General features: G+C 49.0%; 1 protein-coding gene across 22 annotated transcripts in view; it reads left to right on the forward strand.

Annotated features, from left to right (window-relative positions):
• LOC103109307 (kinesin light chain 1) overlaps positions 1–19,858 on the forward strand; it is a 67,666-nt gene that overhangs the window by 25,544 nt on the left and 22,264 nt on the right. For all 22 annotated transcript variants that reach the window (XR_009547236.1, XM_007518353.3, XM_060181135.1 and 19 more), the window contains 6 exons: positions 8,610–8,871; positions 12,969–13,199; positions 15,627–15,705; positions 16,094–16,319; positions 17,440–17,527; positions 18,112–18,213. Coding sequence is in view for 21 of the 22 variants with exons in the window: in XM_007518353.3 (XP_007518415.2) it covers positions 8,610–8,871; positions 12,969–13,199; positions 15,627–15,705; positions 16,094–16,319; positions 17,440–17,527; positions 18,112–18,213 (988 nt within the window). In the remaining variant the exon portion in view is untranslated. The remainder of the gene's footprint in view (positions 1–8,609; positions 8,872–12,968; positions 13,200–15,626; positions 15,706–16,093; positions 16,320–17,439; positions 17,528–18,111; positions 18,214–19,858) is intronic.

A 19,858-nucleotide genomic window follows, 5' to 3' on the forward strand; every position in this document is an offset into this window, starting at 1 on the left:
CTGCAGGAAGACACCGTGGGAGCCTGGCAGCCTGCGGTGCTGTGATGTTGGGGTGCGGGGGACCCCAGTGGGAACCTCCCGTGTGTGTGACAGTGTCCTGCAGACCCCCAGGAAAGAAGCAGGAGAGGCCTGGGGCGGGCACAATGTCTAGATATTTCATAGAAAATAGAAGCAACAGCCATTTATTTATTTATTTATTTATTTATTTACTGTCACCAGGGTGACCAGTGGAGCTAATCATGCCTGCATTAAGACTCTACTGCTCCCAGTAGCCATCTCCTCCTCCTCCTCCTCCTCTTTTTGTATAAGAGAGACAGAGACACAGTGAGAGGGAGAGAGAAAGACACCTGCAGCCCTGCTCCACTGCTCCTGAGCCTTCCCTCCCTGCAGGTGCTTGGTGACAACCACTTGCGCTCTAGGGTGTGAGTCACCACTGGGCCCCACAACTGCTGCTATTTAAAAAACACCTTTTTTTTTTTTTTTTTTTTTTTTTTTCCCTCTTCCAAACTGCATCATGCTTTCTGTTGAAAAATAGATCAGTATGTAGTTTTCCATACAGGACTATAAAATTTTTCTCTCTCTTTTAAACTCATTTATTTTGCATAGAGACAGAGAGAAATAGAGAGCAGAGAGGGAGAGACACCTGTAGCACTGTTTCAGCTGCTGCTCATGAAGCTTCTTCCCCTGCAGGCAGGGGCCAGGGGCTTGAACTCAGATCTTTGCACATTGTAGCACATGTGCTCAACCAGGTGTATCACCACCTGGCCTGGTCCCCCAGGATTATAAAGTCTTAAAATATAGTTGTGTACAAAGAAAACTAGAAATAGGAAAATCAGAAGTTGAATGAAATCTAGAACTTGTATACCTGGAAACCACTGGGGTCTGATAAGAAACCAGTACTTCAGCAGAAGAGCTATAGTAATATCCCAGACAAAAGTACGGACAAGATTTTTATTTATATTGAATTATTTGGATAGAGACAGCCAGAAATTGAGAGGGGAGGGGGTGATAGAGAGGGAGAGAGACAGAGAGACACCTGCAGCCCTGCTTCACCACTTGTGAAGCTTTCCCCCTGCAGGTGGGGGCCCGGGGCTCAAACTCCGGTCCTTGCTCACTGTAACATGTGCGCTCAACCGGGTGCACCATTACCTGCCCCACCAAAAAAAAAACTTTTTAAAAATTTATTTATTTGAGAGAAGGAGGGAGGGAGAGTCCGGCAGCTCAGCTAATCTTTCTGGTACACATAGTGTTGGGACCCGACTCGGACCCCATGCCTGTGAGTCTAGCACTGTCTCCCGCTCTGCCAAGACTGATGAACGATTAAAATGTTAACATCAGGAGTCAGGTGGTAGTGCAGCAGGTTAAGCACAGGTGGCGCAAAGCGCAAGGACCGGCTCAAGGATCCCGGTTCGAGCCCCCGGCTCCCCACCTGCAGGGGAGTCACTTCATAAGCAGTGAAGCAGGTCTACAGGTGTCTGTCTTTCTCTCCCCCTCTCTGTCTTCCCCTCCTCTCTCCATTTCTCTCTGTCCTATCCAACAACGACAACATTAACAACAATAGTAACTACAACAATAAAACAACAAGGGCAACAAAAGGGAGTAAATAAATTAAAAAAAAATTTTAAATTAGGAGTTGGGCGGTAGCGCAACGGGTTAAGTGCAAGGACGGATGTAAAGATCCTGGTTCGAGCCCCCGGCTCACCACCTGCAGGGGAGTCGCTTCACAGGTGGTGAAGCAGGTCTGCAGGTGTCTGTCTTTCTCTCCCCCTCTCTGTCTTCCCCTCCTCTCTCCATTTCTCTCTGTCCTATCCAACAGCGACAACATCAATAACAACAACAGTAATAACTATAACAAACAACAAGGCAACAAAAAAGGAATAAATATATTTTTTAAAAAATTAAACATTGTGTGGTCCGGGAGGTGGCGCAGTGATAAAGCTTTGGACTCTCAAGCATGAGGTCCTGAGTTCAATCCCTGGCAGCACATGTACCAGAGTGATGTCTGGTTCTTTCTCTCTCCTATCTTTCTTATAAATAAATAAAATTAAAAAAAAATTAACATTGTAGTTGTACTTGTTATAGGTTAGTGGATGGGGGGGTGCTGGTGCTAAGTAGTTGGGATCTAGAGATAGGAGACCTGAGCTAGATGCTCTCACTGGGTGGGAGATTCCACAGGTGAGGTGAGGTGAAACCCTGTGGTGAGTATCCTGAAGAGGTGAGGCTTGAAAGGTGAGCTGGCTGGGGGGTGCTGGGCAGTGGTACCCCCAGTTGACCACACATCAGCATCTGCAAGAACCTGGGTTCAAGCCCCCTGGACCCCACCTGCAGGCAGGAAGCTTCAGGAAAGGTGAAGCAGTGCTACAGGTGTTTCTCTCTCCCCCCACCCTTCCCCATTTCTCTCTGTCCTGTCAGATGAAACGACAAATAGAAAAGGTGTGAATCGGCCCAGCGAGGTAGGGAGTGGTGGAGTGTAGTGGGGGGGGGGGTTGGGGTGGGGGGAGAAGGACGGCTGCCAGGATCCTAGGACGTGAGGGCAGAAGCTGTGAACCAGAGTGACACTGGCCAAGAAGCCACTGGCCCGCCAAGTGAGGGCGGAGCTAGATTAGGGTGGGGTGGGCAGGACAGATGGGCAGAGAGGGCTGAGGAGGTGGCCATGTCCCCAGCCCCAGTGAAGCCTGGTGTCTGCCCGTGTCCAGGCGCACCCCTTGTCCTCTTCCTCTCTGGCTCCACTAGGTACAGCACATCTGGGTGGGTGGGGGGGTGTCCTGTGCCCTCACACCCACCCCCAGCACCGTGTGCAAAACTGGGTGTGAGCTCCTTGCTTAGTTGCTTATGCTCACACTGTTCCCCCCCCCCATCTCTGAGGGCAGGATCGATGCCTTCCTCAGTGGTGTCAGTGTTTTGACTCATAAGTACTTACTGCAGGGTGTTTCTGGAATGACTTCCTCTTTGACTGGGTGACTCAGTGACTGGTGGTGACACCCACTGAGTTTGGGAAAGGAGGAGCTAGACGCTGCTTCTGGTTTCGAGGAGTCTGGGGCAACCCGCTGGAGTTGCAGACAAGGATTCAGGCGGGAGAACAGGACCTGAAGCCAGTGGCAGCGGCCACACAGCTGGACCTGCCTGCCTGCCCAAGAGCCAGCCACACTTGGGGCCGAGAGGTTAGGCTGGGCTGGCCACACGGGTGTTGAGCTCCGACACCGCCATCTGGTCTGCACTGCTTCTCCGTGGCATCTCTGTGCCGTTGGCCTGTGACCTCCCTGGTCTGTTCTCAGTTCCCCAGGGACCTGCATTTCTTGTCATGGGGCAGCCTCCATCTTCCAGAGAAGCGTGGTCACCCCCTCCTCCATCTCAAATTCTCTCACACTTTGAGTCTGACTTCCTCTTTCTCTGACTTTTTGACCCAGGTTTATTTTTGTTATTATTATAATTTTACTTCAGGGTCAGGGCCTCTTACATATGATTTCACTGTGTGTCAGGCTGGCCTTTTTTTTTTTAATTTAAAAAAAATATATTTTATTTATTTCCTTTTGTTGCCCTTGTTGTTTTATTGTTGTAGTTATTATTGTTGTTGTCGTTGTTGGATAGGACAGAGAGAAATGGAGAGAGGAGGGGAAGACAGAAAGGGGGAGAGAAAGACAGACACCTGCAGACCTGCTTCACCGCCTGTGAAGCGATTCCCCTGCAGGTGGGGAGCCGGGGTTCGAACCGGGATCCTTATGCCGGTCCTTGTGCTTTGCGCCACCTGCGCTTAACCCGCTGCGCTACAGCCCGACTCCCAGGCTGGCCTTTTCTAAAGCTAGAGTCCACGTACCAGAGCTCCCCTTGGTGCCATAGTGGCCCCCCCATGTGGTGCTGGGGCTAGTACAAGGCTCCCTACATGGTAAGCTGTCTCTCCAGCCCCTTGACCCAGGTTTGAAGGACTCTGGATTAGACCAGCTCTCCTGGATCATCTCCTTGTCTTATGGGCCTTAATCATCTCTGTAGACTCCGTGTACAGCGGTGCCTTGATTAGTGCTTGACTGAATAATGGGAAAAAGAAAATCAGCATCACAGTGGCATATGCGATACCAGGGATTGAATTCAGGACCTCATACTATTTTCACTGTGATTTCTTTCTTTTTCTTTTTTTAATTTCTTTTACCAGAGCGCTCTGGTATATGGTGGTGCTGGTGCTTGAAACTGGGATCTTTCGTGCCTGTCTTTGCAGAACCACTATGCTGTCTCCCCAGCCGAAGACCTCATTATTTATTTCTTTTTCTTTTTTTTTAATATTTATTTCCCCTTTTGTTGCCCTTGTTTTTTTATTGTTGTAGTTATTACTGTTGTTACTAATGTCATTGTTGTTGGATAGAATAGAGAAATGGAGAGAGGAGGGGAAGACAGAGAGGGCGAGAGAAAGACACCTGCAGACCTGTTTCACCACTTGTGAAGCAACTCCCCTGCAGGTGGGTAGAAGGGGGCTCCAACCGGGATCCTTACACTGGTCCTTGCGCTTCACACCATGTGCGCTTAACCCGCTGTGCTACCACCCGACTCCCTATTTATTTTTCACCAGAGCACTGCTCAGCTCTGGCTTACGGTGGTGTGTGGGAATGAACCTATGATTTTGGAGCCTCAAGCATGAATCACCTGGCGTAACCATTATGCTATTCCCCCTGCCCCCAAGACCTTATTCTTTTTTTTTAAATTTTATTTAATGTATTTATTTATAAAATGGAAATGCTGACAAGATCTTACTCTTGAGAGTGTAGTTTTTGCCTCCTGGGCCATGAGTGTCGTATGTTTTGTATAGCATGAACTTGACTGGCTGAACCACCTTCCTGGTCATGTGTGATTTATTTATTGGGCTGTTGGAAAAGTCATACGTTTTTCTGTTTTATTTATTTATTGGATAGAAACAAATCAAGAGGGAAAGGGGAAATAAGGAGAGAGAGAGAGAGAGACAGACATCTACATCCCTGCTTGAAGTTTTACTCCTGCAGGTGGGGAGCTTGGAGGTTTGAACCTGCGTCCTTGCCCACTGTAATGTGTGTGCTCAACCAGGTGCGCCACCACCCGGCCCCCTTTTTCTATATTTTTCTTTTTTCTATGTTTTTTTTTTTGTGCAAAAATGCCTCCTGACTTCAGAGAAAACTGTACAGTAAGAGGGGGAGAGGGAGACACTGCCTCATCCAAGCTCCCCAGTGCGGGTGTGTGTGTGTGTGTGTGTGTGTGTGTGTGTGTGTGTGTGTGTACCTGGCTCGTGTACGTGGCGGCAAAGCAGGCGCCCTCCTGGCTGAGTCGCCTTGCTGGCTCTACCTGGGATGGTTCTCTTAACCAAAGGCAACTAAAGGCAACAGGTCAAAAAATCGGTTCTCTTGGGAAGTGGGAAATGGAGCAACTCATACCTTTACACTTTTACATCTTTCTGTCTGGTTTTCTCTAAAGTGATTTAAAGATGTGAACACAAGGCCAGGAAGTGGTTCAGTGAGTAGATCGCACAGGGGAGCACCATGGACAGCACCCATCTCTCCAGGAAGCAGAGCAGTGCTGTTATCCTGCCCCATACACTACTCTCCCTTGTAGCTCAGTCTGAATTGAAGATACCTTTTCTTTCTTTCTTCTTCTTTTTTTTTGCCTCCAGGGTTATTGCTGGTGCTCAGTGCCTGCATCATGAATCCACTGCTCCTAGAGGCCATTCCCCCCCTTTTGTTGCCTTTGTTGTTGTAGCCTTGTGGTTATTATTGTTATTGTTGATGTCGTTCCTTCGTTGTTGGATAGGACGGAGAGAAATGGAGAGAGGAGAGGAAGACAGGGAGAGAAAGAGAGACACCTTGCAGACCTGCTTCACTACTTGTGAAGCGACTGCCCTGCAGGTGGGCAGCCGGGGCTGGAACCGGGACCTTTCTGCCGGTCCTTGCGCTTTGCACCACGTGTGTTGCACACGTGCGCTTAACCCATTGCGCCACCGCCCGACCCCCGAAGATACCTTTTCTATCATAGAACAGAGTCTGTGTATCCTCCTACCTCCGACTTCTGTTAGCACCCCGCTGTGTACTCTCTTGTCACAATGTCCACAAAGCTGTTGCCCCTTCCTGTTAGTTCAGCCAAGGGTGGCTACTCTTAGAGGTTTGGCATCACAGGCTTACTCACTCAGGCACGGGAGAAAATGTGTTCTCCTATGTTTTCATATCAGACTCTTCTTTTTTAAATGTTATTTTACTTGTTACATATGAGAGAGAATCACATGGGGAGAGAATTACATCAGAGCACTTTATTTGTTATTAAAGCTGATTTGTGTAGAGTTCAAGTACTTCCTTGGCTTTCTCAGAGAGCAGAGCAGAATCTTCCAGGGGATTCACCAGGGCTGTTGCTGGGGCTTGCTGCCTACATGGCTAATCCACAGCTCCTTGCGGCCATAGTTTCCTTTTTTGTAACAGAGGTGAGGGACAGAGATGGGGTAGGGGGAGAGAAGTGAAGCTTCCTCCCCTGCAGATGGAGACCAGATTCTTGATATGGGGCCTTCATGCAGTGTGAGGAGACAGCATAATGGCTCTGCAAAGAAATTCTCATGTCTGAGGCTCCAAGGTCGCAGGTTCAGTCCTTTACAACACCAGAAACCAGGGGTGAGCCATGCTGTAGTAAAAATTAATTAAGTTAAATATATTGAAATTCTTACTGATTGTAAGCCATACTTGCCCAAAGGACAAGAGATGAATTTTCTTGGAATTCAGTTTGTTTTTTATTTTTAACCAGAGCACTGTTCAGCTCTGGCTTATGGTGGTATGGGGGATGGGGGGGGTTTGAACCTGGGACTTTAGAGCCTCAGGCATGAGAGTCTATTTGCATAAACATTATGCTATCTGCCCTCCACCCCTTGGAACTCAAAATTAGAGTGTGGTGTGAATTCAATCACATAAGTGTCAAAATTTAAAGAATGACCTAGTAATTCCATCCCAAGATGCATGATCAGAAAATTGAAAACACTTATGTGATAACTTGCATATGATGACTCAAAATTAGAACACTAGACAAATACAACACTTGAATATCAGTGTTTTGGTTTTATTAATCAAACCCAAGTGTGGGAGCAGCCCAAAATGCTTATCATCTGAGGACAGGATAAACAAAACATCACACAGCTCTGTCATGGACTATTATTTGGTCATAAGCAACAAAATACTGAGACATTGCCCACATGAATAATACAGTGCTGACTGAGCAATGACAGACACACAAAGCCACACACTGCATAAAACCACGCACATTTAAAATGGAAAAGAATCCACAGAGTGGTGGAGTAAAAAGGCATCAAGTTCTGGAGCAACTCCCTTAAAAAATTAAACTAATTGGGGGTAGATAACATAATAGTTACGCAGAGAAACTCTCATGCCTTAGACTCTGAAGTCTCAGGTTCAGTCCCCCCCACTACCATCAGCTAGAGCTGATCAGTGCTCTGCAAAATAAATAAATAAATAAGAAAAAGTTCAGTGATAAAGACACATATTTTGGAGCCTGATCTATTTATTATTATACCAGATCACTGCCCAGTTCTGGCTGATGGTGGTGCGGGGGATTAGAATCTGGGACTTAGTTATTTATTAATGAGAGATAGGAGGAGAGACAGAATGAACTGGAGATCACTCTGGTACCTGTGCTGCTGGGGATTGAACTCAGGATCTCATGCTTAAGAGTCTAATGCTTTATCCACTGCACCATCTCTTGGACCATTGTTTCAGCTTTGTAAAGGAGCCTCAGGAAGCTAATTTACAATCTTTTCATAGTATGACTCTTGGCAAACAAAAACCTCAAGCCATCTTCAAAAATTCCAAATAGGTAATACTTATTTGTGTCTAAAAAAGAAAGTAGCCAATGGCAATATTATGTATCTTTTTTGGTTCTGAAATTTCAGAACAAAAGTTCTAATGGGGGCAGGTGGTGGACATCTCGTAGAGCACACTACCGGGCTTACCACCCCGTGTCCCGGCCCACGTGGCCACTCGCTTGCGGTGCCTGCTCCAGTACTTGCATTGCTCCCAGTTGCCTCTGGCTTCTCCAGATGTCACCACATCTCAAGGCTTTGTCTGGTGAATTTAGAGCTCGTTTGAGAATTTGACACTCCTTTTGCATTTCACTAAGGGGAAAACCCCAAAAACATTCAGATAAAATTTTGTGGGTGGGAGGTAGATAGCATAATGGTTATGCAAAGAGATTCTCATGCCCGAGGCTCCAAAGTCCCAGGTTCAATCCCCTTTACCACCATAAGCCAGAGCTGAGCAGTGCTTGCTCTGGTAAAAAAAAAAAAGAAAATTTTGTTCACTAAGGCTTTATTTTGTGTTTTGGAATTTTAAAAAAGCCATTTGGATGTTTACTAACCAGTTTTTGGCATTAATTTCCATAGCTGTCGTTTCTTCCATAAAATAACAATTCTGCTATGAGCCAGAAAAGTGATTAAATGGATCTGAAAGAGAAAACGGTACATAGTAGGGTGTTTCAAGGTGAGAAGTCACACATGCATATTTATTATTCTAATCGGCCTAGGAATGTTAAGTCTGTGTGTGTGCATGCACTGTTGAGGCTGGGACAAATCGTGCATGCAATGAGGCTGTCTCCTTTTTCCACTCCAGAATGTATGACAACATGTCCACAATGGTGTACATAAAGGAAGAGAAGTCGGAAAAGCTCACACAGGATGAAATTATTTCTAAGACAAAGCAAGTAATTCAGGGCCTGGAAGCCCTGAAGAATGAGCACAACTCCATCTTACAAAGCCTGCTGGAGACTCTGAAGTGCTTGAAGAAAGATGACGAGAGTAATCTGGTGGAAGAGAAGTCCAACATGATCCGGAAGTCCTTGGAGATGCTGGAACTTGGCCTGAGTGAAGCACAGGTATGAGGAGGGACCGTGGGCGTCACGGAGACTTTGGGGTCTCAGCATAGGTTTGGGTTCTGTGTGTTACAGAAGTGATGGGGAATTAGCAAAAAACAGCCAGCGGAAGTGACCTGTCATTTAGGCTTTAGTTTGGCAGCATAGCGCAGAGAACAAAAACAATGCTTAAAAACATACACACAGAAAATGGTGACCATGTGTGACAGGTGGAGGGGAGCTGTTCCAGACAGCTGTTTGGTGGACAGGGGCCCCTGGCACCTTTGCCACTGTACCTACCCTGCAGCCAGCCTCATGGACGCCAGTTGGAGTCATGTGACCCCATTCCAGGATGGGGAAGGACAGGAAGGGTGTGCCTCTTCTCTTTACTTCCTGAGCTTGTACAGAATGCTTAGCTGTCATCACCTACAACAGTAGCCACACCTAGCTGTGCCGGAGCCTGGGGAATGCTGTCAGACTTCAGACTCAGGATGAAGAGAGACTGGCTTCTGCCCCAGCCCAGACGAGACTGCAGTGGGCACTTGCTGAGGCTCGTTTTTGTCATGCTGCCAAGATGCAGTAGCTGGAGCACCGAGGTGCTGGCCTCCTTCCCTTATATGCAGGAAGAAGTAGCTTCCTAAAGAAAAATGGGGGGAGGGGAGTTTCAGGCGGTGGCACCCTGACTTAAGTGCACATAGTACAAAGCACAAGGACCCAAGTAAGGATCCTGGTTTGAGACCCCGGCTCCCCACCTGCAGGAGGGTCGCTTCACAAGCAGTGTAGCAGGTCTGCAGGTGTTTCTGTCTGTCTCCCTCTTTATCTCCCCCTCCCCTCTAAACTTCTCTCTGTCCTAGCCAATAAAATGGAAAAAAATGGCTGCCAGGAACAGTGTTCATCGTCCCAGCACCAATCCCCAGCAATAACCCCGGAGGGAAAAAATCGGGTGTGTGTGTGTGTGTGTGTTGATAGGCCAATTTCCTTTTCCTTCTCTTTCTTCTTCCTTTTCCTCCAAGCAAAGACTAGCTTTATTAGGAAAAAAGTGTGGGCTTGATCTCGAGAAATGACAGAAGCCTGTCTCCAAGCTTCAGGAAGAGTCGAACATGTGTTTCTTTAAGGAAAGGAAAAAGGGCCGGGTGGCAGCTGACCTAGTAGAGCGTGCATGCTGTTACACTTGGGACCTGCTTCAGCCTCGTCTTGGTCCCCACCTGCAGGAGGGAAACTTCACAAGTGCTGGAACAGTGCTGTAGGTGTCTCTCCTCCATCTCTCCCCCCCCTTTCTCTCTCCCCACTCCCTTCTCCCCTCTGTCTCTTACCTTTGATCATAGAGAAAACTAAAGGACTGCTAGGAATGGTGGAGTTGTTCAGGTACCGAATCCTAAGGATAGCTTTGTAGGCAAAAAGGTTCGCATTCCAGTGGTCTGGGAGGTCGCGTGTGAGTGGATAAAGCATTGGACTGTCAGGCTTGAGACCCTGAGCTCCGTCCTGGCGCTGCCTATGCCAGAGTGATGCTCTGGCTTCCTCTTCTATCCTCCTCCTCTTTGTCTCATAAATAAATCCTTAATAGAAAATGTACATTCTAGGCAGAAATGGACTCAGTGAGAAAAACGGACCAAATTGGTTTGGAGTAGAAAGGTAATTGAAGTATGCATACCCTGGGTTCTGGAAGTGGCACAGTGGATAAATCTTGGACTTGAAGGCATGAGGTGCTGAGTTCTACCTTTGACACTGCGTGTGATACTTTGGCTCTCTCTCTCTCTCTCTCTCTCTCTCTCTCTCTCTCGCCTCTAGAGTTATCACTGGGACTCAGTGCCAGCACTACAAATCTAGTGCTCCTGGAGGAGGCCATTTTTCTATTTTATTGGATAGGACAGAGAAATTGAGAGGAGAGAGGGAAACAGGCAAAAAGACAGACACCTGCAGACCTGCTTCACCGCTTGTGAAGCAGCCCCCCTACAGGTAGGGATTCAGGGGCTTGAACTGGGATCCTCACGTGGGCTCTTGTGCTTTGTACTATGTTCGCTTCACCCAGTGTGCCACCGCCTGGCTCCCTGACTCTCTTTCTGTAAAATAGAAGAGTAAAGAAAAGGTTATGGTGGTCCGGGAGGTGGCACAGTGGATAAAATGTTGGACTCTCAAAAGTGAGGTCCAGAGTTCAATCCCCGGCAGCACATGTACCAGAGTGATGGTTCCTTCTCTCTCTCTCTCTCTCTGCCTATTATTCTTTATGTATAAATAAATAAAATCTTTTTTTTTTTTAAAAAAAAAAGGTTATACACCACTGAGAAAGGAACGGTGGGTAGGAACTAGGCCTGCTTTTTATTTTATTAAAAAAATTTTTAAAACATTTTAATATATTTATTCCCTTTTGTTGTTTTATTGTAGTAGTTATTATTGTTGTTATTTATGTCATTGTTGGATAGGACAGAGAGAAATCGAGAGAGGAGGGAAAGACAGGGGGAGAGAAAGACACCTGCAGACCTGCTTCACCGCCTGTGAAGTGACTCCCCTGCAGGTGGGAAGGGAAGCCAGGGGCTAGAACCGGGATCCTTATGCTGGTCCTTGAGCTTTGCTCCACGTGCGCTTATCCCGCTGCGCTACCACCTGGCCCCCTGTCTTTCCTTTTCATAGTGATTTGTGAGCTTTTTAGCAGAGCACTGCTCAGTTCCAGTATATGCAGCCCAGAGACCAAGCCTGGGACTGCAGGGACTGAACTCAGAGTCTCATGAATACAAGCCTGTGCTGACATGCTGTAGTATTTCCCCAGCTGCTGTTACTTGCTTTGCCACTGGGGCTTCACAGGGCTTTGCACCTGCATGATTCAGCTGCTTCCATGGTCTCTTGTTTTTCCATTTTAATCCCAGAGAGAGGTGAGAGGGAGAGAGGGAGAGAGGCAGAGAGAGGAGACACCACAGCACTGCTCCACCACTTTTGTAGCTGCCCTGGGCAGGTGCTCCCTGTGGTGACAGGGTTTGAACCCAGTAACGTGTGTGCCCTACTGGGTGAGCTCTTCTGGCCTGTTTATTTGTTTTTGGATCAGAACATCGCTCAACTCTGGCAGTTGTGGTGCCGGGGGCCAAGCCTTTGCTTGTAAGCCTTGTGTACTATGCATATGGCAAGGCCCACACTATTCGAGTGAGCTATTTTGCTGGCTGTCTGATTTATTGACACATTTTTGTGGAGCTGGGATTTCCTGCATGCATGGATTTGCTGATCCAGACGGCTTTTTCATACAGGTGGAGAGACAGAGACAGGTAGGGATGCTACGGTAGCGGTGTCCAGTGCCGTGGCGCTTCTCGTGTGGTGCCAGAATTTGATCCTGGGTTCTTTTCTTGCTTTGCCCAGTAAGCTGTCTCCCTCCCCGCCAATGAATTCTTTACAAAAAAAGGGTAAATTAATTGTGTGATCTAACAGAAGCCACCCCCCCACACACACACCCCCACGCACACACTCTTTCTGCTCCTGTACCTTGAGGAGCGCGCTGTGGCCTGGGCAGGCCTGCTCCTGAAAGCGATGGTGGGCACCACTGAATTCTGCATTGTGGACAGGCCTGTCAGTGCGTCCCTGCGTCCTGACCCTTGGTGCTAGCCTCAGCTTTCTTTCCTCCCTGGCCTTGAGCATTTGTCTGTCTCCCCTTTCCTTGCTCTTCTGCCAGCCCCTTACCGTCGTGCTCTGGACATGCGCACACTTGCGTACAAACCCTTACACATGGGAAGTAATGTGGGTGCAGTCCAGACCGGTACCAAGCTCAGTCTGGTCAGCAATATAGTTTTTCCATTCCTAGGCCATTGGAGATGCTCTTAAACAGAAAGAAAAAGTAGGTATTTTCTGGCTGTGATTTATCACTCTCCGTATAGCTGGTGACTGACAGGTGGAATAGAAATCCAGGGCCTGGGGGTGGCACATGAAGTGTCAGACTAGGTCCTGCATTCAGTTCTTGGCACACCTGTGTAGAGCGGTGCTCTGGCTTTCTCTCCCTCTCTCTCTCATAAGTAGATGCATCTTTCTGAATAAGCAGCAGCCTGTTCTGATGTGTCCTGGAGAACTTAGCTGTAGGTGTGAAACTGTTGGGGCCTGGGGCCCACTGGGTGAACACCACGGGCTCTGAGCCTGCCTCTCCCTAGGTGATGATGGCTCTGTCTAATCACCTGAACGCCGTGGAGTCTGAGAAGCAGAAGCTGCGAGCACAGGTGCGCCGGCTATGCCAGGAGAACCAGTGGCTGCGGGATGAACTGGCCAACACGCAGCAGAAGCTCCAGAAGAGCGAGCAGTCAGTGGCACAGCTGGAGGAAGAAAAGAAGCATCTGGAGTTCATGAACCAGCTCAAAAAATATGACGACGACATTTCTCCATCTGTAAGTCATTCGAGGGTCTGCAGCATTGACAGAGCCCTCTGGTCAGTGGCTGCTTCCTGTTGTCCTCTCCCCACTAGTGGCTGCACTGAGAAAGACCAAAACCAGGATGAGGGGCAGGAACCCAGGTCTGTGGGCCAGTCACAGGCCTTCCGCTTTCTTTTCACCTGTGCTTGTTAGGACTTGGGCTCAGTAAGTCTAAGGCGCCGTGCAGTTGAAGGTCTCCTGTGCACCGAGCCTTGCTGTTGCTGTCACTGCAGTCTTCCTTTGGGTCAGTGCTGCCATCCTGGCTTGCAGCTCGGGCTCTATAAGCTAAGTGCTGTAGCTTTTTTTTTTTTTTCTAACGCTTTTATTTTTTTTAAAAAAAATTCAGTCTTTTTTTAAAATTATTTTTTAAAATATGTATTCCCTTTTGTTGCCCTTGTTGTTTTATTGTTGTAGTTATTATTGTTGTTATTGATGTTGTTGTTGTTGGATAGGACAGAGAGAAATGGAGAGAGGAAGGGAAGACGGGGAGAGAAAGAGAGACACCTGCAGACCTGCTTCGCCTTTGAAGTGACTCCCCTGCAGGTGGGGAGCAGGGGGCACGAACCGGGATTCTTACGCAGGTCCTTGCGCTTCGCGCCACCTGTGCTTAACCCGCTGTGCAACACCCAACTCCCTTTTTTTTATTATTATTATTTTGGATAGAGACCCAGAGAAATTTATGGGGCAAGGGAGATAGAGGGGGAGGGAGAGCCACTTGCAGCACTGCTTCACCACTTACGAATCTTCCACTGCAGATGGAGACCAGGGGTTTTGGAGACCAGGGGTTTGAACCCAGGTTCTTGTGCACTGTAATGTGCAGAAACCTCAAGCTCCCTCTTCTGCTTCTGGCCCAGCACAGCTCAGCTCTCCCACCACCTCCCTGGCTGGCCGCTGCCGCCACCGCCCCTTCCTCCTTGTCTTCTTCCCAGCTTGTCTTCTGGCCCCTCAAATATTAGTGGACTCAAAGATCTTGATTTTTTTTTCTTTCTTTTCTTTTAAGAATCATTAACATTTTAAAAAATATTCTTTGCTTTGTTTTTATGAGAGCAGTGCTCACTGCTGGCTTATCTGGTGCTTAGAGCTTTAGCATAGGCCTTTTTGAGGGTGGGTGAGGAGGGTGATTCAGTCGTCCACAGCAGCATATCTGCCAGACCAGGACATCAGTGTTGCTGGCCTGTAGAGAGAGCTCACCGGGTAGGGTGCCTGCATGGTCGTGCTTGTGGCCAGGCTTGAGCTGGTGCTACGTGGCGGTGCTGTGGTGCCGGGGCCTCTGGTGCTGTGCTGCCGCTCCTTCTGCCTCTGCTTTGCCAGTGCTACTCACCCCCAAACTTTGAGCGTTGTAAGCATTTTGTCCAACTTATAGTAAGGGTCAGGTGAGTTCACAGTGCCCTCTTCTTGCTGGGTGTTTCCTCTGAAGCATGTTTGAGAGTCAGGGCATAGCTCTGGTCCCTCTCCCTGCTGCTGCTGGGCACAGGGCTCAGTGTGAGGGTCTGCTCTGAAACCCAGGGCTAGGGGCACCCTGGACTCCATCAGCCCTGAAGGCCACGCGCCCCTGTGCTCATTGTCTCTGTGGCTTCCTCACGGGCGTGTCTGGACGAGGCACCAGACAGGAATGGGTAGCAGTGACGCCGGCCGTGTGCTGCTCACACCGTCCCTTCCAGAGGCAGACAGTTCTCTGTCCCAGGGCGATGCTGCTTGTTTTCTCTTGGTCAAGTTCTGCCTTCTTCCCCATCCCTGGGGAGACAGGAGCCACAGGTGTTGGGAGCTGGGAGCTTTCTCTTGGCCCTAGGGGCTCCTGCGGCCAACCCAGGGCTGGGGCAGAGGGACTTAACCTTCCACTTTCATGCTTTCAGAGCTGCTAGTTTTGTCTGTTTCTACAGACTTGTTTTCCAAAGCACTTTTAGGTTCTGCCACCCTCCTTCAGTTTCCTGAGAACACAAGTGGACAGATGCCCTTTTGGTGTTCATTTCTTTTCCGTTTCTAATTTTAAACAGATTTATCTATTTACATAATTGAGAGAGACCAGAGCGTGACTCAGCTTGGGAGTATGTGGTACCAGGACTTGCACATGCAGTTCCTATACACGGTCACTGGGTTGTCTCCTTGACCGAGTTCTGCATTTGCATTCTAGTCGAGGGGGAGATTGCGTGCTTGTTACACAAGATTTCCATGCCGAGACCCCAGAGTTAATAGTCTAGCAAGTTTTCTTTTCTCTTTGTTTTATTTTCATATTTTTAGTATTTGCTAAAATGGTGGAAAGATCCGATTGTAGACAGTCTTACAGTCAGTCTTTAAAACAGCACATTTTTGAAGATCTTTATTTAAGGTGAAATTCATATCTGGCTGCCGGTGTAGGACTCACAGCACTGGCGAGCCTGAGACTGTCGTGGGTCACTTTTCTAGGAGGACAAAGACTCTGATTCTTCCAAAGAGCCTCTGGATGACCTTTTCCCGAATGACGATGACGACCCTGGCCAAGGAAGTAAGTGGCTGTGGGGCCTGGGCATGGCATGTACCCCGGGTGGAGGGTCCTGATGGGCTACCCCCAGAGCCGGCCTCCCAGGCCAGGCCAGATTGCCTGGTGCTTCCTCAGAGAATTGCGGACAGTTGGGCTTGTTGGCACACAGCTGGAGCAGCCCCTAGGGAACATTCTTGTGTGCCGTCTATGTCCAGATGCCATCCATGTTCTTGGTGCGGAAAGGGCAGGGCCACTTCTCCTCGTCGGTGTTCCTGGTCCCAGCGTGCTCTCTGCCCTCTGGGGGAGCTTGCACTGCCCCTTCCAAGGAACTGGTGAAACCCAGCTGGTCTTGGGAGTGTCAGACTTGCGTGGTGTCCCCGGAGCCCGTGTGCTGACGGGGCTCTCTCTGCAGTCCAGCAGCAGCAGAGCAGTGCGGCAGCTGCAGCGCAGCAGGGGGGCTACGAGATCCCGGCGCGCCTGCGCACGCTGCACAACCTGGTCATCCAGTACGCCTCACAGGGCCGCTACGAGGTGGCCGTGCCACTCTGCAAGCAGGCGCTCGAGGACCTGGAGAAGACGTCCGGCCACGACCACCCCGACGTGGCCACCATGCTCAACATCCTGGCGCTGGTGTACAGGTGAGGGCTCATACTTCAGCCTGGTGACTACCTTGCTTCTTAATAGGCCGTCTCCTAAAAACGTGCTGTTGTAAATCTTCTTCAGCCACCTGGCCAGCTTTCTCACTCCTCTTCAGACAGCCAGCGACTTTAACGAGATTTAGTTAGAGGGTTGGGAGATAGCTCAGCTGATAGAGTACACACCTGACCATGTGCACCACTGTGGCGTCTGGAGTGTTGGGCTCTTCCCTGCAGGTTCTGTGAGCTCCAGAGCTGAGCCTCCTGCCGTTACTTCAGACGTTTTGGAGGTGTGTTGGAGACACCTTGCTAGCCACCGTTCACTTCCCTCCAGGCAAGGAGTATAGTAAAAACTAGAGCAAGGACAAGGAGTAGCACTTTGGTACCTGTGCTGCCAGAGATTGAACTCGGGACCTCAGGCCGGCCAGTCGAACATTTCATCTACCGTACCACCTTCTGGGTTGAGAGAGACAGACAGACAGACACACACATACACACAGAGAGATTGAGTCTTTGCAGATAGGGACAGAGGTCGAGTGGCAGAGAGTGAGAGGCTATATCAGCTCAAACAGGGCTTGGGTGGTGCACTGTCCAAGTGAGCTGTTGCACTGGTCCTGTATTTGTTCTTAATAAGGCTTTTTCAGCATCCAGACAGAGTATCAGTATCTTCTTTAATTCTGTGGCAGCTCTGTTGGGTGGGGAATAAACAGGCTTTGCGGCTGGCTGGAGCCCCAGGAGAGGCCTATGTCTCCAAACCATCCAGCCACTAAGACCCAAGCTCAGATCCTGGACTCTTCTGTCTGACTCCACGTGAAGCCCCTGCCCACAGTGCGAGTCCTCCCGCTCGATGTGGTAATGGTCCACCTCTGCAGGCTTGTTGCAGGGTCAAGCGCTGAGCAGCTCGGAACCAGGTCCCTTTGCCCCCATGTTCATTGTAGCTCCTGGTGCAGAGCTCTGTTCTCGGGGTGTTTCTAGTTGCTACAGTACTGCCTTTAAAAGTCTTAGAGCTTCATTCTTTGCATAGAGGGGTACTTGGCTTTTTATTCCTGGAGTTCCAGGACTGTATTTTTCAAACGACATGGTAAGCTGCAGCTGGGACACTGAGTGACTGTTTTCCATTTAGAGACCAGAACAAATACAAAGACGCAGCTAATCTGCTGAATGATGCTCTGGCCATCCGCGAGAAGACACTGGGCAAGGACCACCCTGCGGTTCGTAGACCGGCTCTTTCTCTGCTTCTGCCTGTGCCCCTCGCATGTGATCCTACCGACTCACTTTAACATTAAACTCACTCAACAGGGAGGCCAAGAGCTGCCTTCTGCTCATGGTGCAGGTAGGCACTGCACGCAGCCACACACACACTGGAGCTGGGCCAGGTCAGCACGGCGCCGTGCCCTGGGCGCCTCTCCCCGCCCCCAAGGGGTCACACGCTGCATCATTTGATGAGAATCAAATCGCATGTTCTCCTGTAAATTGCTTCCTCACAATTTGTGTTGTCTTTTTACCGAAATCTGGTCGGATTTGCATACAGTTCTGTTTCGGTGACTTGCCGCTTCCATTCAAATTTGAGAAAACCAAGATCCGTTGTTGGCGTTGATTTGTTCCATTTCAGTTCTCTGCAATGCCGCGTCATACAATCCGTCTCTATTCTGGTCAATTGTTCCTCGCTTTTATCTGAGCCGCACCCTCCTCCTTACCCAGAGCACTTGTGTCCCTGTGGGTGTCCTGCCTGGTGCCTGGTGTCCAGGTCTCTGCCACCCTCCTTTTCTGTTGACGGTTCCCTCTGTGTTGGCAGGTGGCTGCCACTCTGAACAACCTTGCAGTGCTTTACGGCAAGAGAGGGAAGTACAAGGAAGCGGAGCCACTGTGCAAACGGGCGCTGGAGATCAGAGAAAAGGTGGGCCCGGGGCCTCTGCTCACAGGTGCGGGTGTGCTGTACTGGGTTATGGTCAGCTGTTTGCTGGACAGAGTTTGCTTCTGACTCACTAGAACCAGGTGGAGACACGGATGCCCCCGGTCTGGCCTCGCCTGTGGGGACCAGGGGGTTTCTATGGTCTTGGTGCATTTCGCCACGTGTGTGACCCTGGTTCAAGCCCGCCCCCATGGCACTTTAGGAAGCCTTGGTGTGTGGCTTCTTTCTCTTTACCTTTCTGTCTCTAAGAGTATGTTATCATGCCGAAGACATCAAATGACTGCCAGGGCTATGGCCTAGCTGAGGACGCTGGTGAGGTCAGTGTCACTGGTCTCTGTCCCTGCGGCGCACTACATGGTCTTGAGGTTCTGGGTGACGAGCTACGCCGGGGAGGCTGCACCGTTAGTAGTACGGCAGACTTTCACGCCTGAGGACCCAGCTTCAATACTGGCACCAGCATATGCCAGAGCTGAGCGGGGAGAAAGATAAACACGTAGCGGCTCCCAGTGTGACTGTGTGACAGCTGTCACAGACACGTGGGCTCCCGTCTGGGCGCATGTGCCCATGGGATGGATGTCTTGTGTAGGTCCTCTTTGGGACGGTACCTGTGATCTTAAGACAAGGATCCTTTATTTATTCCTGTTCTTTGATGAGGTGCCGGGGCTTGGCGAATGCATTAAAGACTGCTGTCTTGGAAGTGAGTCCTAGTCCATCTTTCCCCCTCTCTCCATCCCTCCTTCCTTTCATTTTTGCTTTACCAAAGTGCCACTCAGCTCTGGCTTACGGTGATTTGAGGCGGCGAAGCTGCATCTTCACATCCTCAGACATGAAAGCCTTTTACATAACCACTATGCTATTTCCCTTTCTTGTTTCTTTTAAATATTTATTTATTCAGGAGGAGCGGGGTTAGATAGCATAGTGGTTATGCAAAGAAACTCTCATGCCCGAGGCTCTGAAGTCCCAGGGTCAATCCTCCACACCACCATAAACCAGAGCTGAGCAGTGCTCTGGTAAAAATAAATAAGTAAATAACAGTAACAATAAAATATTCATTAGTGATAGAAACAGAGCATCACTCTGGCATGTGATGTCAGGGCTCAAACAGTTAACCTCATACTGAGTGTTCAGTACTTCATTGCTTCCTCCTGGACTGTGAGGCTTGGCTAGGGCTGCGAGAAAGATTGGTGTAGATAGCAGTGAAGCAAATATTGTGTTCTTTTTATTTTAATTTATTTTTATTTTATTTTACTTTTAAAAATACTTTTTTTATTCAGGTGGCACAAAGCGCAAGGACCAGCGTAAGGATCCCAGTTCAAGCCCCCGGCTCCCCACCTGCAGGGGAGTCGCTTCACAAGCGGTGAAGCAGGTCTGCAGGTGTCTATCTTTCTCTTCCCCTCCTCTCTCTATTTCTCTCTGTCCTTTCTAACAATAACGACATCAGTAACAACAATAACTACAATAGAACAAGGGCAACAAAACGGAGTAAATATTTAGAAAAAAAAATATATTTAAAGATTTTATTTATTTATGAGAAAGATAGGAGGAGAGAGAAAGAACCAGACATCACTTTGGCACATGTGCTGCCGGGTATTGAACTCGTGACCTCACGCTTGAGAATCCAAAACTTTAC

Source organism: Erinaceus europaeus, chromosome 22 (genome assembly GCF_950295315.1).
Source record: "Erinaceus europaeus chromosome 22, mEriEur2.1, whole genome shotgun sequence".
NCBI classification, from domain to species: Eukaryota; Metazoa; Chordata; class Mammalia; order Eulipotyphla; family Erinaceidae; genus Erinaceus; species Erinaceus europaeus.